This window comes from Lolium rigidum, chromosome 6 (assembly GCF_022539505.1).
Source record: "Lolium rigidum isolate FL_2022 chromosome 6, APGP_CSIRO_Lrig_0.1, whole genome shotgun sequence".
Classification (NCBI taxonomy): Eukaryota; Viridiplantae; Streptophyta; class Magnoliopsida; order Poales; family Poaceae; genus Lolium; species Lolium rigidum.
This window is the reverse complement of record NC_061513.1, coordinates 321,518,658-321,535,884: the sequence shown is the minus strand read 5'-3', so window position 1 is coordinate 321,535,884 and position 17,227 is coordinate 321,518,658. Positions and strand designations below refer to the sequence as shown.

General features: G+C 44.8%; 1 protein-coding gene and 1 pseudogene across 1 annotated transcript; both read right to left on the bottom strand.

Moving 5' to 3' along the window:
* Positions 1–1,150: 1,150 nt before the first annotated feature.
* Positions 1,151–3,088, bottom strand: LOC124659232 (premnaspirodiene oxygenase-like). Its single transcript, XM_047197161.1, has 2 exons — positions 2,196–3,088; positions 1,151–2,089 (listed from the first exon to the last, which is right to left on the bottom strand). The coding sequence occupies exons 1-2, from the start codon at positions 3,081–3,083 to the stop codon at positions 1,457–1,459; spliced, it is 1,521 nt and encodes a 506-aa protein (XP_047053117.1). The 5' UTR covers positions 3,084–3,088; the 3' UTR covers positions 1,151–1,456.
* A 12,651-nt stretch (positions 3,089–15,739) lies between these two features.
* Positions 15,740–17,227, bottom strand: part of LOC124664700 — a 2,113-nt pseudogene continuing 625 nt past the window's right edge.

Genomic DNA, 17,227 nt, shown 5'->3' with positions numbered 1-17,227 from the left:
ACACTGCCACCTTGCTCCTCTGCTGCAATTGACGCGCCGCTCACTGCCAAGCCCTCACCATCTCACCGCCACCCTTCGTTCTCATCCGCTTTGCACACTGCCGCGGGAGCACCTCCTTCTCCCCCCCCCCCCTAAGACGGTGAGCTAGTTTCTGCCGCATAGACTATGCCTGAGTTGAGTACGTCGGCATGAGTGCACTAAAAAAATTAAACTATAGCAGGCACAAACAACATGCTAATCTCCCCCAAAATCGAAGAATCCACACCATCACACACATAAACACTTGCGAATTGGCCCCAATCCTGGTGGCCGACACACATATGCCCAGCCTGACCAAGCAGAGGTGGTCGCCTGCAAGTAGGGCCAATGAAAGCAACAACCCAATCAACCAGGGGCAGTCGATTCCAACGACAGCGAAGCGCTGACTCAACTGCAGGTAGGCCTAACAAAAGTGACCTCCCAATGAACCAGGCACGCTCAAAGCCATAGAGCTGAGAGCTATTTCACGATTGCATGGCATAGAGTAAAAAAACTACAAACTCCCTCCGTCTATAAATAGTTATCTAAGGTTTGTCTAAATCTAGATATATCTAAACACTAAAAAGCATCTTGGTACATCTAAATTTAGATAAATCTCAGATGTCTATTTTTAGATAGAGGTAGTAGTAGAAATAACATAAACATTATATAGGAAGTGGCGGAAACTAAGGAAGTAAGGGCACCATTCATCTACCCCTCAGTTCTTAAACTACAAGTGACAATTTGTCTTCTCAGAATAAGTGAATATATATACATTAAAACACGTCTATATACATGCATATCTAGACCAAATCTAATTAAAGTATTACCTAGTTAATTTGAAATGGAGGACAAACCCTCAGCATTATTTCAAATTTTAATGGCTGTGTTTTCATTACGAAAAGCTATAGTTTTGGAGTTATCCCTTCCGGTGTTTCTCAGGGAATGGTCTGTTGTCCGGTTCCCTTGTTTGGTCGTTATTGGCGATCTTCTTCAGGCCGTTATCCTGAACTTTTGTGTACTACAGTACTAATCTATGCACAGGTTGATAATATTACACCAGACAGGATCGACAATCACGTGCACAACAATTTAGATCCTCTAAATATATTACACAAAATACATATACAAAAAGGATATACATCACACACTGGTACACACATCGTCTGGCATGTGTATATATCATGACTGAACATATTACTGTACAACACAAACATCCACTGACAAGCAACACGCCAAACTGCTAACATATCTTTTTTACTACTACCCTCACCCCAGCCATTATTGAAGACGCACGGAATGACGAACATCGCAACTACTGAAGACGCACGGAATGACGAACATCGCACGGAGTAAATTAAACTGCAGCTGGTAGTAGCATGCATGGGCATGGCTGCATCCATCCTTCGACACTGCACTAGCGCCGCTAGGCCAGTTCTTAGGAAGAAGGCAGCGGTGCACGATGAGGGGCAGCCCGCAGCATGAGGTGCGTCTTCCTGGTCAAGCTCAGCGACACGATCTCGGTCATGTCGAGCTGATCCACACCATCCGGAAGGCTCCAGTCGAATGAGTGCAGGAGCTGCACGAGGGTGAGCTCCATGCTCGCCATGCCGTAGTTGTAACCGGGGCACATCCTCCTCCCGGACCCGAACGGCGTGTACTCGAAGTTGCCGCCGAGGAAGTCCATGCGACCTCCCTCGAACCTCTCCGGCCTGAACTCCTCCGCGTCCTCCCAGTACCGGGGGTCCCTCATGATCGCCCACGAGTTTATCACCACCCTCGTCTTCGCCGGGATCACGTAGCCGTTGATCTCGCAGGCCTCCGTGCTCTCCCGAGGGACCAGGATGGGCGCCGGCGGGTGCAGCCTGAAGGTCTCCTTGATCACCAGGCCGAGGTACTTCATCACGCCGCCGCTCGCCCGGAGATCCGCCTCGCTGATGAACTCCTTGTCGCCGAACGCAGCCCTGATCTCGCCTTGCAGCTTCCCCATCACCTTTGGGTTCGCCATCAGCTCCGACATCGCCCATTCCATGGATGTCCCGGATGTCTCTGTCCCACCCGCAAATATGTCCTGTATTCCATATATCATTTCAGATAAGTGTCGAGGCATCAAGTCTTATTTAACTGAATAATGTTGAGGCGTGAAAATCTTAGTAGTATGAAACTCTCGTACTAACCAAGATAACTGCTTTGACAGTGGAACGGGTGATGGGAAAACCAAAGTCTTCATTCCCCTGGAGGCCCAGGAGAACTTCCACCAGGTTCTTCTCCGACGCGGTTGACCTGCCGCTCTTGAGGATCTGCTCCCTCTCGTTGATGATCTCCTCCAGGATGCCGTCGATGGTGTCACGAACGCCCTCCAGGGTCCTCCTCTGGCCGGTGAGGAAGCTGAGGATCCCCGTGAAACCAGGGAAGAGGTCAGCGATCGAGAAGCCGGTGGAGTAGACGAAGCTGTGCTTGATGGCCGCCACGAAGTCCTCGGCTTTGCTGCTCTTCATGCCGAACGCCGCCCGGGAGACGATGCCGTTGGTTAATTTGTAGATCTTCCTGCTGAGGTCCACCGGCGCCGATGGCCCGGCCGCCCGGATGTCCTCCACGAGGCTCCGCACCTCGTCCTCCCTGATGTCCTGGTACGACCGGATGCGGTCGTTGCTCAGGATCTCCTGGACGCACAGCCTTCGGAGCTTCCGGAAGTAGTCGCCGGGGGTGGAGCAGAAAAGGAGGTCCGTCGAGCCGTACGCCACGATGTCGCCGGCCATGAGCTTCGGCCGGGTGGCGAAGATGGCGTCGTGGGTCTTGAGCACCTCGCGGGCGACCTCCTTGGAGGTGACCACTACCAAGGGCACCTGACCCACGCGGAGGTACATGAGCGGGCCGTGCACGCCGGCCAGGTCGCGCATCGCGCGGTGCGGCAGCGCGTTCACCAGCCGGTGCGCGCTCCCGATCACCGGCAGGTTCAGCGGCCCCGGCGGCAGCCGTTGTCGCGCCTTCAGAAGCTGGACAACCGCGATGGCCAAAATTGACACGGCCAGAGCAGAGCACACGTACACAAGATCGTCGTTCATGGCGGAAAGCATCATGTGCTGTTACCTGTGCTCTTCGGAGCCGTGATGCCAGAGCCTTCTTATAGCCCGACCGGCCGGATGTACGATTGCACGTACGTACAGAGTACATACCACCTTGTGTCCTTGTGTGGACGAATTGCTTTTTTTTTTTTTTTTGAGATGGTGAACGAATTGCTTAGGTATACACGTACGTAGGAATCGGCGACCCGCTGTTCTTATCCTGACCGTTCACTCTTTCTTAAAACTAGCAAGGTAACCCGTACGTGCGGCTAAATTTTCTTACATGTAGATATATATGTGTTCTTGCTTATCTTCCATATTTATTTTGGGGATATTGCTTTGGGAATTTTTTTTTTGAAATGTTATTGTGCCATTTGTTGTCGTAGACATCTTATTAGCAGCAAATAATGTGGAACTAATAGAACTTCTAATTGTTATTTCTTTCCAAAAATAATAATATTTGATTTAATATGCTCATGCATAAATGTTTATATATTCGATGAATATAGTAAGATATTGAGCAATTATGATTGCCGGTTTAAATATTGAGCATGCTTGTTATTGGGGTGGACAATGATCGTGGCTATTTCTTTGCAACTGATTTTTGTACATATAGCCCTATATTTTGTAGTAATTTCCCATATCTATCACTTCTCCATCACTTTTAGATGTCTTTGTACTCCCATAGTGACCACTCCTAACAGCTGACTCTATTGTGCTCTTATAAACCTCTTTTAATACTTTTTTGTGTGTGAATCAGACCTCTTTTACTACTAACTCATGTGTGTTTATATATCTATAAACACATTCACGTTGCCACATCCGTGGCCCGTCGTAGTAAAAAATGTCGTTAAAATGATGACACAATTTCAGGTTCATGTGTAAATTAATCCATGTTTAAAATGTAGCCATTTTCCAAGCTACACTCTGCTTTATGTTGTTTTGTAAACCTCGCTGTGATTTCACACGCCAGGTTCATGTGTAATTTGGCCTCAAGGCCACAGGGTCATGTCCAAGGCCAAGGCTGGTTCGGCCCATACTCATCCAAAGAATTCCCTATATGTCTATTTCCAATCTAAACAAATGTAATTATTTTAGTTAGATGATGTGTAAATTGCTTTTTTTATCCGCCGCCCACGTTTTTCATAGCTTGTTATTCATGACGATGGTACGGTATTGCTCTTTTGGCAGTATGTGCTCGAGTGGCCAAATGTTATTCGGTTTAATTTTCAGTAAAATTAGCATGCATGTATCATTTGAATTATTGAAGGAAATAGTAACCAAAACATGCCTCCTGAGGAAACTCAATTGTACTTGTATTTTTTCTGTCAGGTGTACAAATGTTCCTACAGACAGGTTGGCGATAGAGGCTAACTCATGTCCTTGAGGACAGTGCCCTAACATGAAAAACTAACCCTCCGTTCATGAGTACAAGGTGAGCATTATTTTCAAATTTGACTTTGACCAAAAGTTTGTCTAATAATACATTATTATGTTATGCAAAATTGGTATCTCGTTAGATTCCTATTCGAAACTAGTTTTGATTGATATAATTTGTGTGGCATATAACCAAAACTTTCTTAGTCAAATACTTGCTCAAATTGAAATCTCATTCTTTTCAGGAATGATGGAAGTATAGTTTATTGTTACAAAAATGCATAGAGATTTTATTGAATCAAAGAGGCATATATCTAGTAATAATTTACATATTTATTTCCTTATAGTTATCTTCACATTTTTTTCTATTTTTTTGCATATAACCCCTTGAGAAGCTTTCCATTCAGCACCAAATATGAATATAGACCACCTTCCTTTGTGTTACAAATGATTATTTAGTTCTTAAATTTTAGATATTTTCACTATGCTCGTGACAATATCATTGTAGTCTTTAAATATGCACTTCATTATTCAATTACTGGTGAATGACCATAAAAAAATGGTAGAATAGTTTCTCTCACTCACTTTCATCATTTTTGTTTTCAGGTTTCCGTGCTATTGACTTAAATTTAACAGAATATGAATCAGGTAGAAAATAAGGTATTATTTAAGAGATTGTTTATTCCGCGCCTATCAGGAGTATATTATGTATCCTGGCAACCGTGGTATTTAAGAGACTGTTTATTAGATGGTCTAGCAGAGTCCATGCATGTCTCATATACAAACGTATGTATTTTAGATGAATGTGTTTAGATGTGTTGGTGCCCAAACATGTCTCAAGCATATTATCTCGATTTGTGGATCAGCCTTGCAAATTCCTTATGTGTCTCCCGCAACCGTATGGCTACTATTACCCATATGTACACCTAGGAATCTTAAACATAATTGAGGGTAATATTTTCTTGGTAACTTTGTTTTCTTATGGCCGGCCGGCTCTACAGCTAGCTCAAAGTCTACGGATTGCGACCCTTTCCTAGTACTTAGAATTCAGTACCTATCATGATATACATAACCTTCTTACTCTTTTCCGATCTTTTCTCTTTTTGTTATTGGCGAGTCTATCTCTCACATACATACCCCCATTGAAATAAGATTGATCGGCGATCTCTTTTGTATTGAGTACATGATTTTGTCCAATAGACCGTGTTAAACTAGATGACCATGTTACATGACTAATAATCTCTAGTTAAATCTTGACCCTAAAGTTAAGATCCAGCAATCAATAAAATTAGAATGATTGGATTAACATAGTGTCTCTGTTGCTGGAGCCCACACATATCTCAAGCATATTGTCTCTATTTATGGATTAGACTTGCCGATCCTGTATGTCTCAACAGTATGGCTGGTACTGTCCATACACCACGTGTTCCGGCTAGAAGTTTATTTTTTCACTTGCAGATTGTTTATAATTAATGGTAATTTTTTCTTGGTAAATTTTGTTTTCTTACGGCCGGCTAGCTGAAAGGCTACGGGATTGCGACACTTTTTGTATTACCTAGAATTTAGTACCTATCATAATATGCACAAACTCCTTATTCTACACCGATCTTTCGTCTTTTTATTTTTGGCTCTATCTCGCGTGCATATCACATTGAAACAAGATTGATAGTGATCCCTTTCGTATTGGGTACATAGTCTTGTCTAACAGACCGTGTCAAACTGGATAATCGGGTTACCCCGACTAATAATCTCTAGTTAAAGTTTGGTCCTAAAATTTAGATCAAACCACCAATATAATTAGAATGATGTGGATTAATATCATGTCTCAATTTTAGACCTCTTTTCTTACTTTTACTATATAAAAGATAAAAAATAGATACATACTTGAGTACATATGTTGTGGCTAAGCTAGTGCAGTAACCGCATTGGTTGGCACGAATATTAGAAACGTCTTGCCCGTTGTAGATGGAGTGCATTGGACATCGCAGGCACACTAGCATGGTTTCAAATTTTATCCGAAATTTTGGTCATTCAGCCAAAATTCTGTTTCACAACCCTCCCAAATCTGTATCAATTTGTCTGAAATTTTAAACAAAATTGCCGAAATTCGTACATCTTAGTGGGGTTCAAAAAGATCTAAATGAAACCTGAAACGCGGTGAAGAAGTTGATTAGTTTTGTCGTTTGTTGTTTATTAGAACTAGTCATACACTAGCACCAATGTTAATAATCATATTTTACAACATGGCTTTAGTTGTTTAGACTAGGTTTGGAATGGGTATGTTAATTTATTTACTACCGATTGCTCCAGACAGGCCACTCAAAGACGTCTACTTGAGACTTTGTTGTTTGCATCTGAGTGTGTGCATGATAACTTGGCATCGGGTAGTCAGCATGAAACGAAAGATGCCTAGCTGTCCCTCTGGTGCCTGATACGAACAACATGTGATATTCGAGTTTACGACCGCTTTTGGTAGCATGCATCTATTTCGTGCATCACTGGCGTAGTGGAAAGAACCCTGCACGTCTAAGATTGACCATGGGAGAAAAGCCACGTTGTTTTGTGGCTTGCACAAACTTTTTTTTGTCCCGTGAAGATTTGGGCTCTGCCCGTTTGGTAGGCCGGTTTTCAGTCCTAATAGCAGCCTAGAACGGCGTCACTATTGTTTGGTTGCAACCCAAAATTCGCTTTTGGTTACCTCCTCCCTTCAGTGGTGAGCTTACCAGCGATCAACAACACAAGCAAGAACACAATCATAGACGACACACAACTTAGCACTGATCATAGATGACAAAAGTTCACGACACACAATTGTTCAGACACGATCATAGTTGTGGACACATCAGACATGATCATAGTTCAGCACATTTGACACGAACATCAACTAGACATGACATGGTAGTAGGCTAGCTTTCAGACATGATGCTTTGAGACGACACACCTCGTGTCATCTCCATGGTACGGATACCTGCTCACCACCTTAGTGCAGGTGTGGTCGAAGATGACCACACTGTACTCGAAGGAGAACACCTTCTTGAAGGTGAGAAACTGGCCTACCTTGAGCTGATGGGCGATAGCGAAGGCCGCCCACCCCTGGTCGATGAATACGTCATTGCCTTCTCTCCTCGTAGTCATCCTCCAGTTGCATCCAGTGTTGGTGGTGACGATGATGTTGGAAGGGATTTCTCCGAACCACTTGACGAAAGCTTAAGGGATCATGAGCCGGCCCAAGGTGGGCTTGAAGATGATGCAGAGAAGTGGTCCGGCCCTACGTTCTCGTGGAAGTGGCCAACGTTAGCCAACCTTTCAGGATGCTTCTTCGCCGGTCCCTCGCCGGGAACCTCAGCCGGTGACCCAAGCATGATCTTCTCAGTTTGCCACAAGAACACATGCCATTAGAGGTCTGCCTACTCACAAGTAGTACATCCATGGTTCTCCTCCTGAATGTATAACCACTTCTTGCGCCATCCTTGAACTGAGTCAGGAAGCTTGACGTCGAAGTAGTCAACAGTGGGCCGAACAGAAATGACAACGCCACCTATATTATAGGCGACATTGGGCGAGCCATTACGGCGGCAGAAGAAAATGCGCTTCCATAGCGCCCAGTTAGGCTGGACGCCAAGGAAGGCCTCGCAAAGAGTGATGAAAATGGAGATGTGAAGAATGGAGTTTGGTGTGAGGTGGTGGAGTTGCAGACCGTAGACAAAAAGCAATCCACGAAGAAAAGGATGAATGGGGGCGGACAGACCGCGGATGAGGTGATCGACAAAACATACCCGGTACCCCATTGGAGGGGTTGGGTAGCTCTCCTCACTGGGGAAGCACAGCGCCTTGGATTTCTTGCTCGATCCCCAGCCTTCTTCAACATGTTGATGTCTTGCGAGGAAATTTTCGATCTTTCCCACTCCGCCGCCCCAAGATCCGCAGCGGCCATGGAGGATTCCGTGTACTGTGCCTCGTTAAACGGCGTGGCGGCATCAACAATGGCGCAGGATTTGCAGTTTGGAGGCGAGGAGCTTAAGAGCTTGTGGATCGCAGGAGGGAATTTGCAGATGAGAGAAGGAGGACGGCGTGAGCGGAAGTGCTCAAGGAGGAAGAAGACGATCTTATAAAGGGGTGCGGTGAAACGACGAACCGTTGGATAAGGAAAATGCGTGACAGATGATAGCCACGTGGCAACAAGGGTAAAAAAGTAACTTAACACTGGGGAAGTTACGGTGCGTGCGCCAGAAAAAGCGGAGGACGTGTGTCCCCCACTTGCACGACGTGTCAAGATAGTGGATCAATTGGGCCCGCATGGCAGCGAGAAAAACTTGCCGCAAATTTTTGACTAGCAATCGTGGCTATCGTCAGCAATAACGTCACCTTGGCAGAAGAAAACTTCGACCCAACAGCTGCATCATAAGGCGACATGAAAAAATATTGGAGAGCTTTTGATCAAATACAAGTTTTTGAACAAATGCTCGGGGGCTACTTTGGAAAAATGAAGAGATCAATAAAGACAAAATAAAGATGGTGTGAGCCTATGATCAAATACAAATATTTGTTCATAGCCTCGGGGGCTACTCCCATCGGGAGCGCTGTTCGCGCACCCGAGAAATTATAAAACTTCGGGAGAGAAAGAAAATATAGCGTAGCGGAGTCACAATCAAGCACGTCCTTGGCTGTAGCCTCGGGGGCTACTCCCATCGGGAACGCTATTCGCGTGCCCGATGAAACTATAAAAAAGAAAAAAAAAGAGAGAGAAAGTCAGGATGACAAGAAGAAACATAGCAAAGCAAAAGAGTATATTTCGAGTTATAAATAACTCTGCATATACTCCCATCGGGAGAGCAATATAAGTCATCTTTGACTCGATAAAATGTGCCATTCCATCAGCCGAATAAGCACTCGACAATATATTCTCAGAACGCCGAAGTTGCGATCAATTTCTGAATGCCGCAAAACTTTGCGAAGGTAAGACCCTAGATCTATTCTGTGAGGCGTGGCGCCGTCTCTGACGTCGGTTTGCTACTTTTATCCGTATCAACAGATACGAAGAAAAATCCTAACGGACGCGTTAGGTACCCGATAAATATGACTGGGACTCGACAGAATGGTAAGACCTTAAGCGGCACCCGTCGAAGTTTACACCAGTATCCCGAAATCATGTCCAGGGACGTGATTTTGAAGTAGGTTTTTGCGGATTGCCACTAGAGCAGTTAACTAGTACCTGACCCGTCAGATGAACTAGCCCCAACTACCATTATCCATGTACAATATAGAAATTTATATGAAGAAATATAGAAAGGCTTAAGTTGTCGAGTAAAAATAAACAGTGGAGATTTTCCCTAATTCTACGATTCAAGCAAAATCTCGGGGGCTACTGACATGGGCATCCTTAATGGGCCTGCCGAAGATAGTACCCGGGGTTTACTGAAGGCCCACTACTCGAAGAATAAGAAGATTCGGAAGCTCAAGATGTTATTAAGGAAAGTTAGAGTTGTAATAGAAAGTCTTATTTGTAATCTTACGGGATGAGTTTGAAACCTTCCCGGACTTTGTAACTTGTACAGCACGAATCCCTCGGCTCCGCCTCCTATATAAGGGGAGTCGAGGGACGCAGAGATGATCGAATCATTGTTTGCAAACCCTAGTTTTCATAATCGTCGAGTACTTTTCGGCTGAAACCTTCGAGATCTACTTGCCCTCTACTTCCAACTAAAACCCTAGCCTACAATCCATAGGCATTGACAAGTTAATACCTTGTCACCATGTAGTAGGTAGGTATGGTGGACACAAATGGCATAGTGGTTGGCTCAAGAATTTTGGATGCATGAGAAGTATTCCCTCTCGATACAAGGTTTAGGCTAGCAAGGTTATTTGAAACAAACACATGGATGAACCGGTGCAGCAAAACTCACATAAAAGACATATTGTAAACATTATAAGACTCTACACCGTCTTCCTTGTTGTTCAAAACTCAATACTAGAAATTATCTAGACTTTAGAGAGACCAATTATGCAAACCAAATTTTAGCAAGCTCTATGTATTTCTTCATTAATAGGTGCAAAGTATATGATGCAAGAGCTTAAACATGAGCACAACAATTGCCAAGTATCACATTATCCAAGACATTTTACCAATTACTACATGTAGCATTTTCCATTTCCAACCATATAACAATGAACGAAGCAGCTTCAACCTTCGCCATGAACATTAAAAGCTAAGAACACATGTGTTCATACGAACCAGCGGAGCGTGTCTCTCTCCCACACAAGCATTTATTCAAACAAAACAAAAATAAAAACAAACAGACGCTCCAAGTAAAGTACATAAGATGTGACTGAATAAAAATATAGTTTCACTAGAGGTGACCTGATAAGTTGTCGGTGAAGAAGGGGATGCCTTGGGCATCCCCAAGCTTAGATGCTTGGGTCTTCTTGAAATATGCAGGGATGAACCACGGGGGCATCCCCAAGTTTAGACTTTTCACTCTTCTTGATAATAGTATATCATCCTCCTCTCTTGACCCTTGAAAACTTCCTCCATACCAAACTCGAAACAAACTCATTAGAGGGTTAGTGCATAATAAAAATTCACATGTTCAGAGGTGACACAATCATTCTTAACACTTCTGGACATTGCCCAAAGCTACTGGAAGGTAATGGAACAAAGAAATCCACCCAACACAGCGAAAGAAGCAATGCGAAATAAAATGCAGAATCTGTCAAAACAGAACAGTCCGTAAAGACAAATTTTGAAGTGGCACCAGACTTGCTCAGATGAAAATGCCCAAATTGAATGAAAGTTGCGTAAATATCTGTGGATCACGCACGTAAATTGGCAGATTTTTCTGAGTTATCTACAGAGAATTCTGCCTAGATTCGTGACAGATAGAAATCTGTTTCTGCGCAGTAATCCAAATCTAGTATGAACCTTGCTATCAAAGACTTTACTTGGCACAACAATGCAATAAAATAAGATAAGGAGAGGTTGCTACAGTAGTAACAACTTCCAAGACACAAATATAAAACAAAAGTACTGTAGCAAAATAAACACATGGGTTATCTCCCAAGAAGTGCTTTCTTTATAGCCATTAAGATGGGCTCAGCAGTTTTAATGATGCTCACATGAAAAATAGAGTATGAAGCAAAAGAGAGCATCAAGAAGCAAATTCAAAACAAATTTGAGCCTAACATGCTTCCTATGCATAGGAATCTTGTAAATAAACAAGTTCATGAAGAACAAAGTAACAAGCATAGGAAGATAAAACCAAGTGTAACTTCAAAAATTTCAGCATATAGAGAGGTGTTTTAGTAACATAAAAATTTCTACAACCATATTTTCCTCTCTCATAATAACTTTCAGAGGCATCATGAACAAACTCAACAATATAAGTATCACATAAAACATTCTTATTCACATGCATAAAAGTATCATTACTCTCCACATAAGCATAATCAATTTTATTAGTTGTAGTGGGAGCAAATTCAACAAAGTAGCTATCATTATTATTCTCATCATCAAATATAGGAGGCATATTGTAATCATAATCAAATTTATCCTCCATAACAAAGCGGTACTAAAAGACCAATATCATTATAATCATCATAAATAGGAGGCAAAGTATCATCAAAGTAAATTTTCTCCTCAATGCTTGGGGGACTAAAAATATCATGCTCATCAAAGCCAGCTTCCCCAAGCTTAGAATTTTCCATATCATTAGCAACAATGGTGTTCAAAGCGTTCATACTAATATGTTCCATAGGTTTTTTAATTTTCGCATCAAACCATCCATGTCTTAAATCAGGAAATAGAATAAGAAGCTCATTGTTGTCCATTATGCCTAACTAGTGTAAACAAGAAATAAAAAGATGCAATTGCGGGATCTAAAGGAAATAGCTTCGAGCACACACACAACGGTGCCGGAAAAGTACTTTACCCGGGACCGGAGTATGAGAGCCTTTTACCTTTCCTCCCCGGCAACGACGCCTGTAAAATAGCTTGATGTCTACGGGTGCTTCTATTCTTGTAGACAAGTGTTGGGCCTCCAAGAGCGAGAGGTTTGTAGAACAGCAGCAAGTTTCCCTTAAGTGGATCACCCAAGGTTTATCGAACTTAGGGAGGAAGAGGTCAAAGATATCCCTCTCATGCAACCCCGCAACCACAAAGCAAGAAGTCTCTTGTGTCCCCAACACACCTAATAGGTGCACTAGTTCGGCGAAGAGATAGTGAAATACAGGTGGTATGAATAAGTATGAGCAAGTAGCAATGGCACCGTAAAAGTGCTTGCCGGCGTGCGCTTGATGGTAGTAATATTGCAGGAAGTAAACAAGCAGTAAAACAGTAAACAAGCAGCGATAGCAGTATTTAGGAACAAGGCCTAGGGATCATACTTTCACTAGTGGACACTCTCAACATTGATCACATAACAGAATAAATAGATAGATGATAGACTCTACAACCTCTTGTTGGATGATGAACACCACTAACTGTGTAGGATTACACGAACCCTCAATGCCGGAGTTAACAAGCTCCACAATATTCAATGTTCATATTTAAATAACCTTAGAGTGCATAACAGATCAACATAACCAAATCAAGTACTAACATAGCATGCACACTCGTCACCTTCACACTACGAAAGGAGGAATAGATCACATCAATACTATCATAGCAATAGTTAACTTCATAATCTACAAGAGATCACAATCATAGCCTACGCCAAGTACTACACGATGCACACACTGTCACCATTACACCGTGCAGGAGGAATAAACTACTTTAATAACATCACTAGAGTAGCACACAGATAAATTGTGATACAAAACACATTGCAATCATAAAGGGATATAAATAAGCACTTCACTATGCTACTCTGAATTACTCTCTGGCAAGATAACGAACACTAATTCATCATGTAGGCAAACCTTAAAGATGCATTCCCAAGTACTAATGAACACCCCACGCTGTCACTTTGAGCATTCATAGGAGGTACTAACACACCACAATTTCATAGAGACATCCAACTCAAATCATAACTCAGTGAATAAGTATTTTGTGAAATATAGCCTAAGAGACCCACACGGTGCACACACTGTCACCTTTACACACGTGGGACAAGGAGTCTCCGGAGATCACATAAGTAAAATCCACTTGACTAGCATAATGACATCTAGATTACAAGCATCATCATATGAATCTCAATCATGTAAGGCAGCTCATGAGATTATTGTATTGAAGCACATAGGAGAGAGATTAACCACATAGCTACCGGTACAGCCCCGAGCCTCGATGGAGAACTACTCCCTCCTCATGGGAGACAGCAGCGTTGATGAAGATGGCGGTGGTGTTGATGGAGAAGCCTTCCGGGGCACTTCCCCGTCCCGGCGGCGTGCCGGAACGAGACTCCTCGTCCCCCAGATCTTGGCTTCGCGATGGCGGCGGCTCTGGAAGGTTTCTCGTACCGTGGCTTTTTCGTCGAACGTGGTAGGGTTTTCGCGACGGAGACTTTAAGTAGGCGGAAGGGCAAGGTCGGTGGAGTCCTGGTGGAGCCACACACTAGGCCGGCGCGGCCAGGGCTTGGGCCGCGCCGCCCTACTGTGTCCCCACCTGGTGGCCCCACTTCGTTTCCCCTTCGGACTTCTGGAAGCTTCGTGGAAAAATAGGACCCTGGGCGTTGATTTCGTCCAATTCCGAGAATATTTCCTTACTAGGATTTCTGAAACCAAAAACAACGAAAAACAACAACCGACCCTTCGGCATCTCGTCAATAGGTTAGTTCCGGAAAACGCATAAATATGACATATAATGTGTATAAAACATGTAGATATCATCAATAATGTGGCATGGAACATAATAAATTATCGATACGTCGGAGACGTATCAAGCATCGGAAATGGATAGCCAAACCTAAATCCCGACAGGTGAGATTTACATAATTTATTTGGGGAATCACATATAACGAATAAACCACGAAAGGTATCCTTGAGAGGGGCATCCCCAGCCACCAATCATGCCAAAAGTTAGTGCGCGTGTCATCCCTGATCTCGTGTTTTGCTCCAACTTTGAATATGTGCTTAACCTTATGGTGGCTTCTCCAGAATTGAGAGCCCCCAAGCTCACTGCCCGAAAACTAATCCTCGGCATCAGCATATTTGGCTCTAATAATCTTGACCCAGATAGTGTTCTCCTCTTGGTACAACCTCCACACCCACTTGAGGAGGAGAGTGATGTTCATTTTCTTGGTGTTAAGCAAGTCCAGCCCCCCATGGCCTTAGGCCTGCAGATCGTTGGCCGGTTTACGAGGTGGTACTTGTGTTTCAGACCCAAGCCTTCCGAGTAGAACTTCGATCTATGGAATCGAATCTTGCATGAATCCCATCATGCAAGAGGAATAAACCCATAGTAAACATTGGAAGGTTATCAAGACAAGCATTGGTGAGAATGAGTCGACCACCCCAGGATAAGAATCTTCCCAACAAGGGTCAATCTTACCCGCAAATTTTCTGACTAGGAAGAGCCATTGTTCCATAGTTAACTTCCTATCGGAGATAGGTAGACCAAGATAGATGAAAGAGTAGGAGAACTCTGCCAGATTAACCTTGTCGCCCACACAACACAAGGTCGATTTCCTAACACTCGTCAAGCTTTCGGGGCCCGCCACCTCGACATCCAGCTGCTCCGCCACGCCCAACGCAGACCACCAACACCAATCTTCCGGGATCGCCATCTCGCTCGCGATGGAGACGCAACACCAAACAACCTAGCTGCCAACAACTCAAGTAGACCACCCGTAGACCACGGTCGCCACACCAACATCCGGGGTCATCGCCCCGCCGTAAAGTGAAATTGGCTCCGCTGAGACGCGTTAACCGAGTCGACAACTTTGTCACCCTAGCGACACCCATGCCAAGCAAAGCAACATCTCCGCCTCATGAGGTCGATGCCAACCATGGTTCCCCAGGCCACCGCCTCGACGCACAAACATATCTTCGTTTTAAAGTTGGCGTGGTTTCCCTCAAAAAGACGAACAGTTTTGTACTTTGGTTAGGTTCATCTCTTACTGATCTTTACTCCTCTAACCGGTTTTTGGGATCGGTTAGAGATGTCCTAAGTGTACCAGATGCACAAATCAGGTACCTTATTTTAGGGGCTGGATTTTAGGATAATTGCATTCCCTTTGTAATAGATTTTGTTCCTTCGTTGTTTTGCATGTACCATATGACTTGTCTTAAAATTTTCTTGGCACTATATATACAATAGAAAATTATTCATCCACTCGCATCTTATATAGAACCAAAAATCCAACTATTTGTGCGGTGTATCCAACATTTTTAGCAGGAAATTATTTATGTTCTGTTTTTTTTAAGATTCAGTACAGTATGACAATTTAAGGTCTCCAGAAATGAGAATACTGGAAATGCAAAATGAGTGCTAAGTACGTGAGCTTGGAGAACATATATAATAATGATTCAAAAATGACCTGGCACAGAACACCACTATCTTTGAAAGAGGCTGGCTTAACCAAACAAGGAAAGCAGAGTTGCAGCAATGCCGACGGACATCGCCGTGATCCACGCGGGAACTCGTGCAGGATCCCGCCGGAGAAACATCCCTTGCAGCAGCGGGTAGCTCAGTGCCGCGATGTAGCATAGGAGGAACAGCTCGCCAGACACGTCGCCCCAGCCGCCGCTGATCACCATCTTCCATACCCCTCCGACGAGAGCCGCGTCGTTGAGCAAGCAGAGCGTGGTGGCCGGCAGGAGCACCGTCGTGCATCCGGAGAAATCGACACGCCGTCGCGGTACAGCCGCCGTCGTCGGACGCCTTGCTGTGAGGTCGAAGTCCACCGCCCGCCCTCCTGTGCCGACCAGGTCCAGGGCCACGGCTGAGGCAGGCGAAGAGCTGGCCCGTGACGGCGTTGAGCGCCCAGAACCTCTGCTCGTTCCACCACGTCCTTACCGCCAGCCGACGCTTGGCGACCGACACCTCCACCAGGTGCTGCAGCAGCGACGACACGAACACGGCGGCAAACCAGAGGCTCGAGGCCTCCGGCAACGAGGTGGCGCCGCGGAAGAAACAGAGCTGCGGCATCGTGGCATAGCAGAGCACGGGGAAGGCGTATAGGGCCATGAAGGCGTAGTAGGCAAAGCCCATGCTCTTGGAGCACGGAAACGCTGATGGCGGAGGCCAGGGGGCAGTACTTGGAGAGGCCAACAGCGAGCATGCCGGACATCCACCGCTTGTTCTGCACCAGCACGTCATTGAGGTTCGTGGGCACGCTGCCGAGGAACGGCGCCGGCCTCGAGGGCGCCGGGTAGCAGTAGACGGACGTCCACCCTCGGCAGTAGAGCTGCCGGTAGCCAGTGAAGTAGTCCTCCACCACCGACTGGTACAAGAAACCAACCTGCACCGAGTAAAGTATTATGTTTCATGTCACATGACCATGGATCGATGGCAATGCCATGATCCATCAAGTATGAATTGTAGTTTCTGAACTTGCCTCCTCGCCCCATTTGGTGGCCGTCTCGTAGGCACAGGATGCCACAAACGTTGCATCTTCTGGGACAACATCACGTGCAGTCGAACGATCCGTGTTCGGCGCAGGGACGCTAGGTGAGCATTCGAGTGGCCAAACCTTGCCTTCAGCTCGCCGACCTCCATAGACGAGAACTGATCTTCCAAACTGGCCGGCTAGTTTTGGAATTTGCGGTGCGACCAAAAGAATGTCGAAACTCAAAACATCTATTGGCGTCGTTATAGGATTGCTATGGGGCGCGCC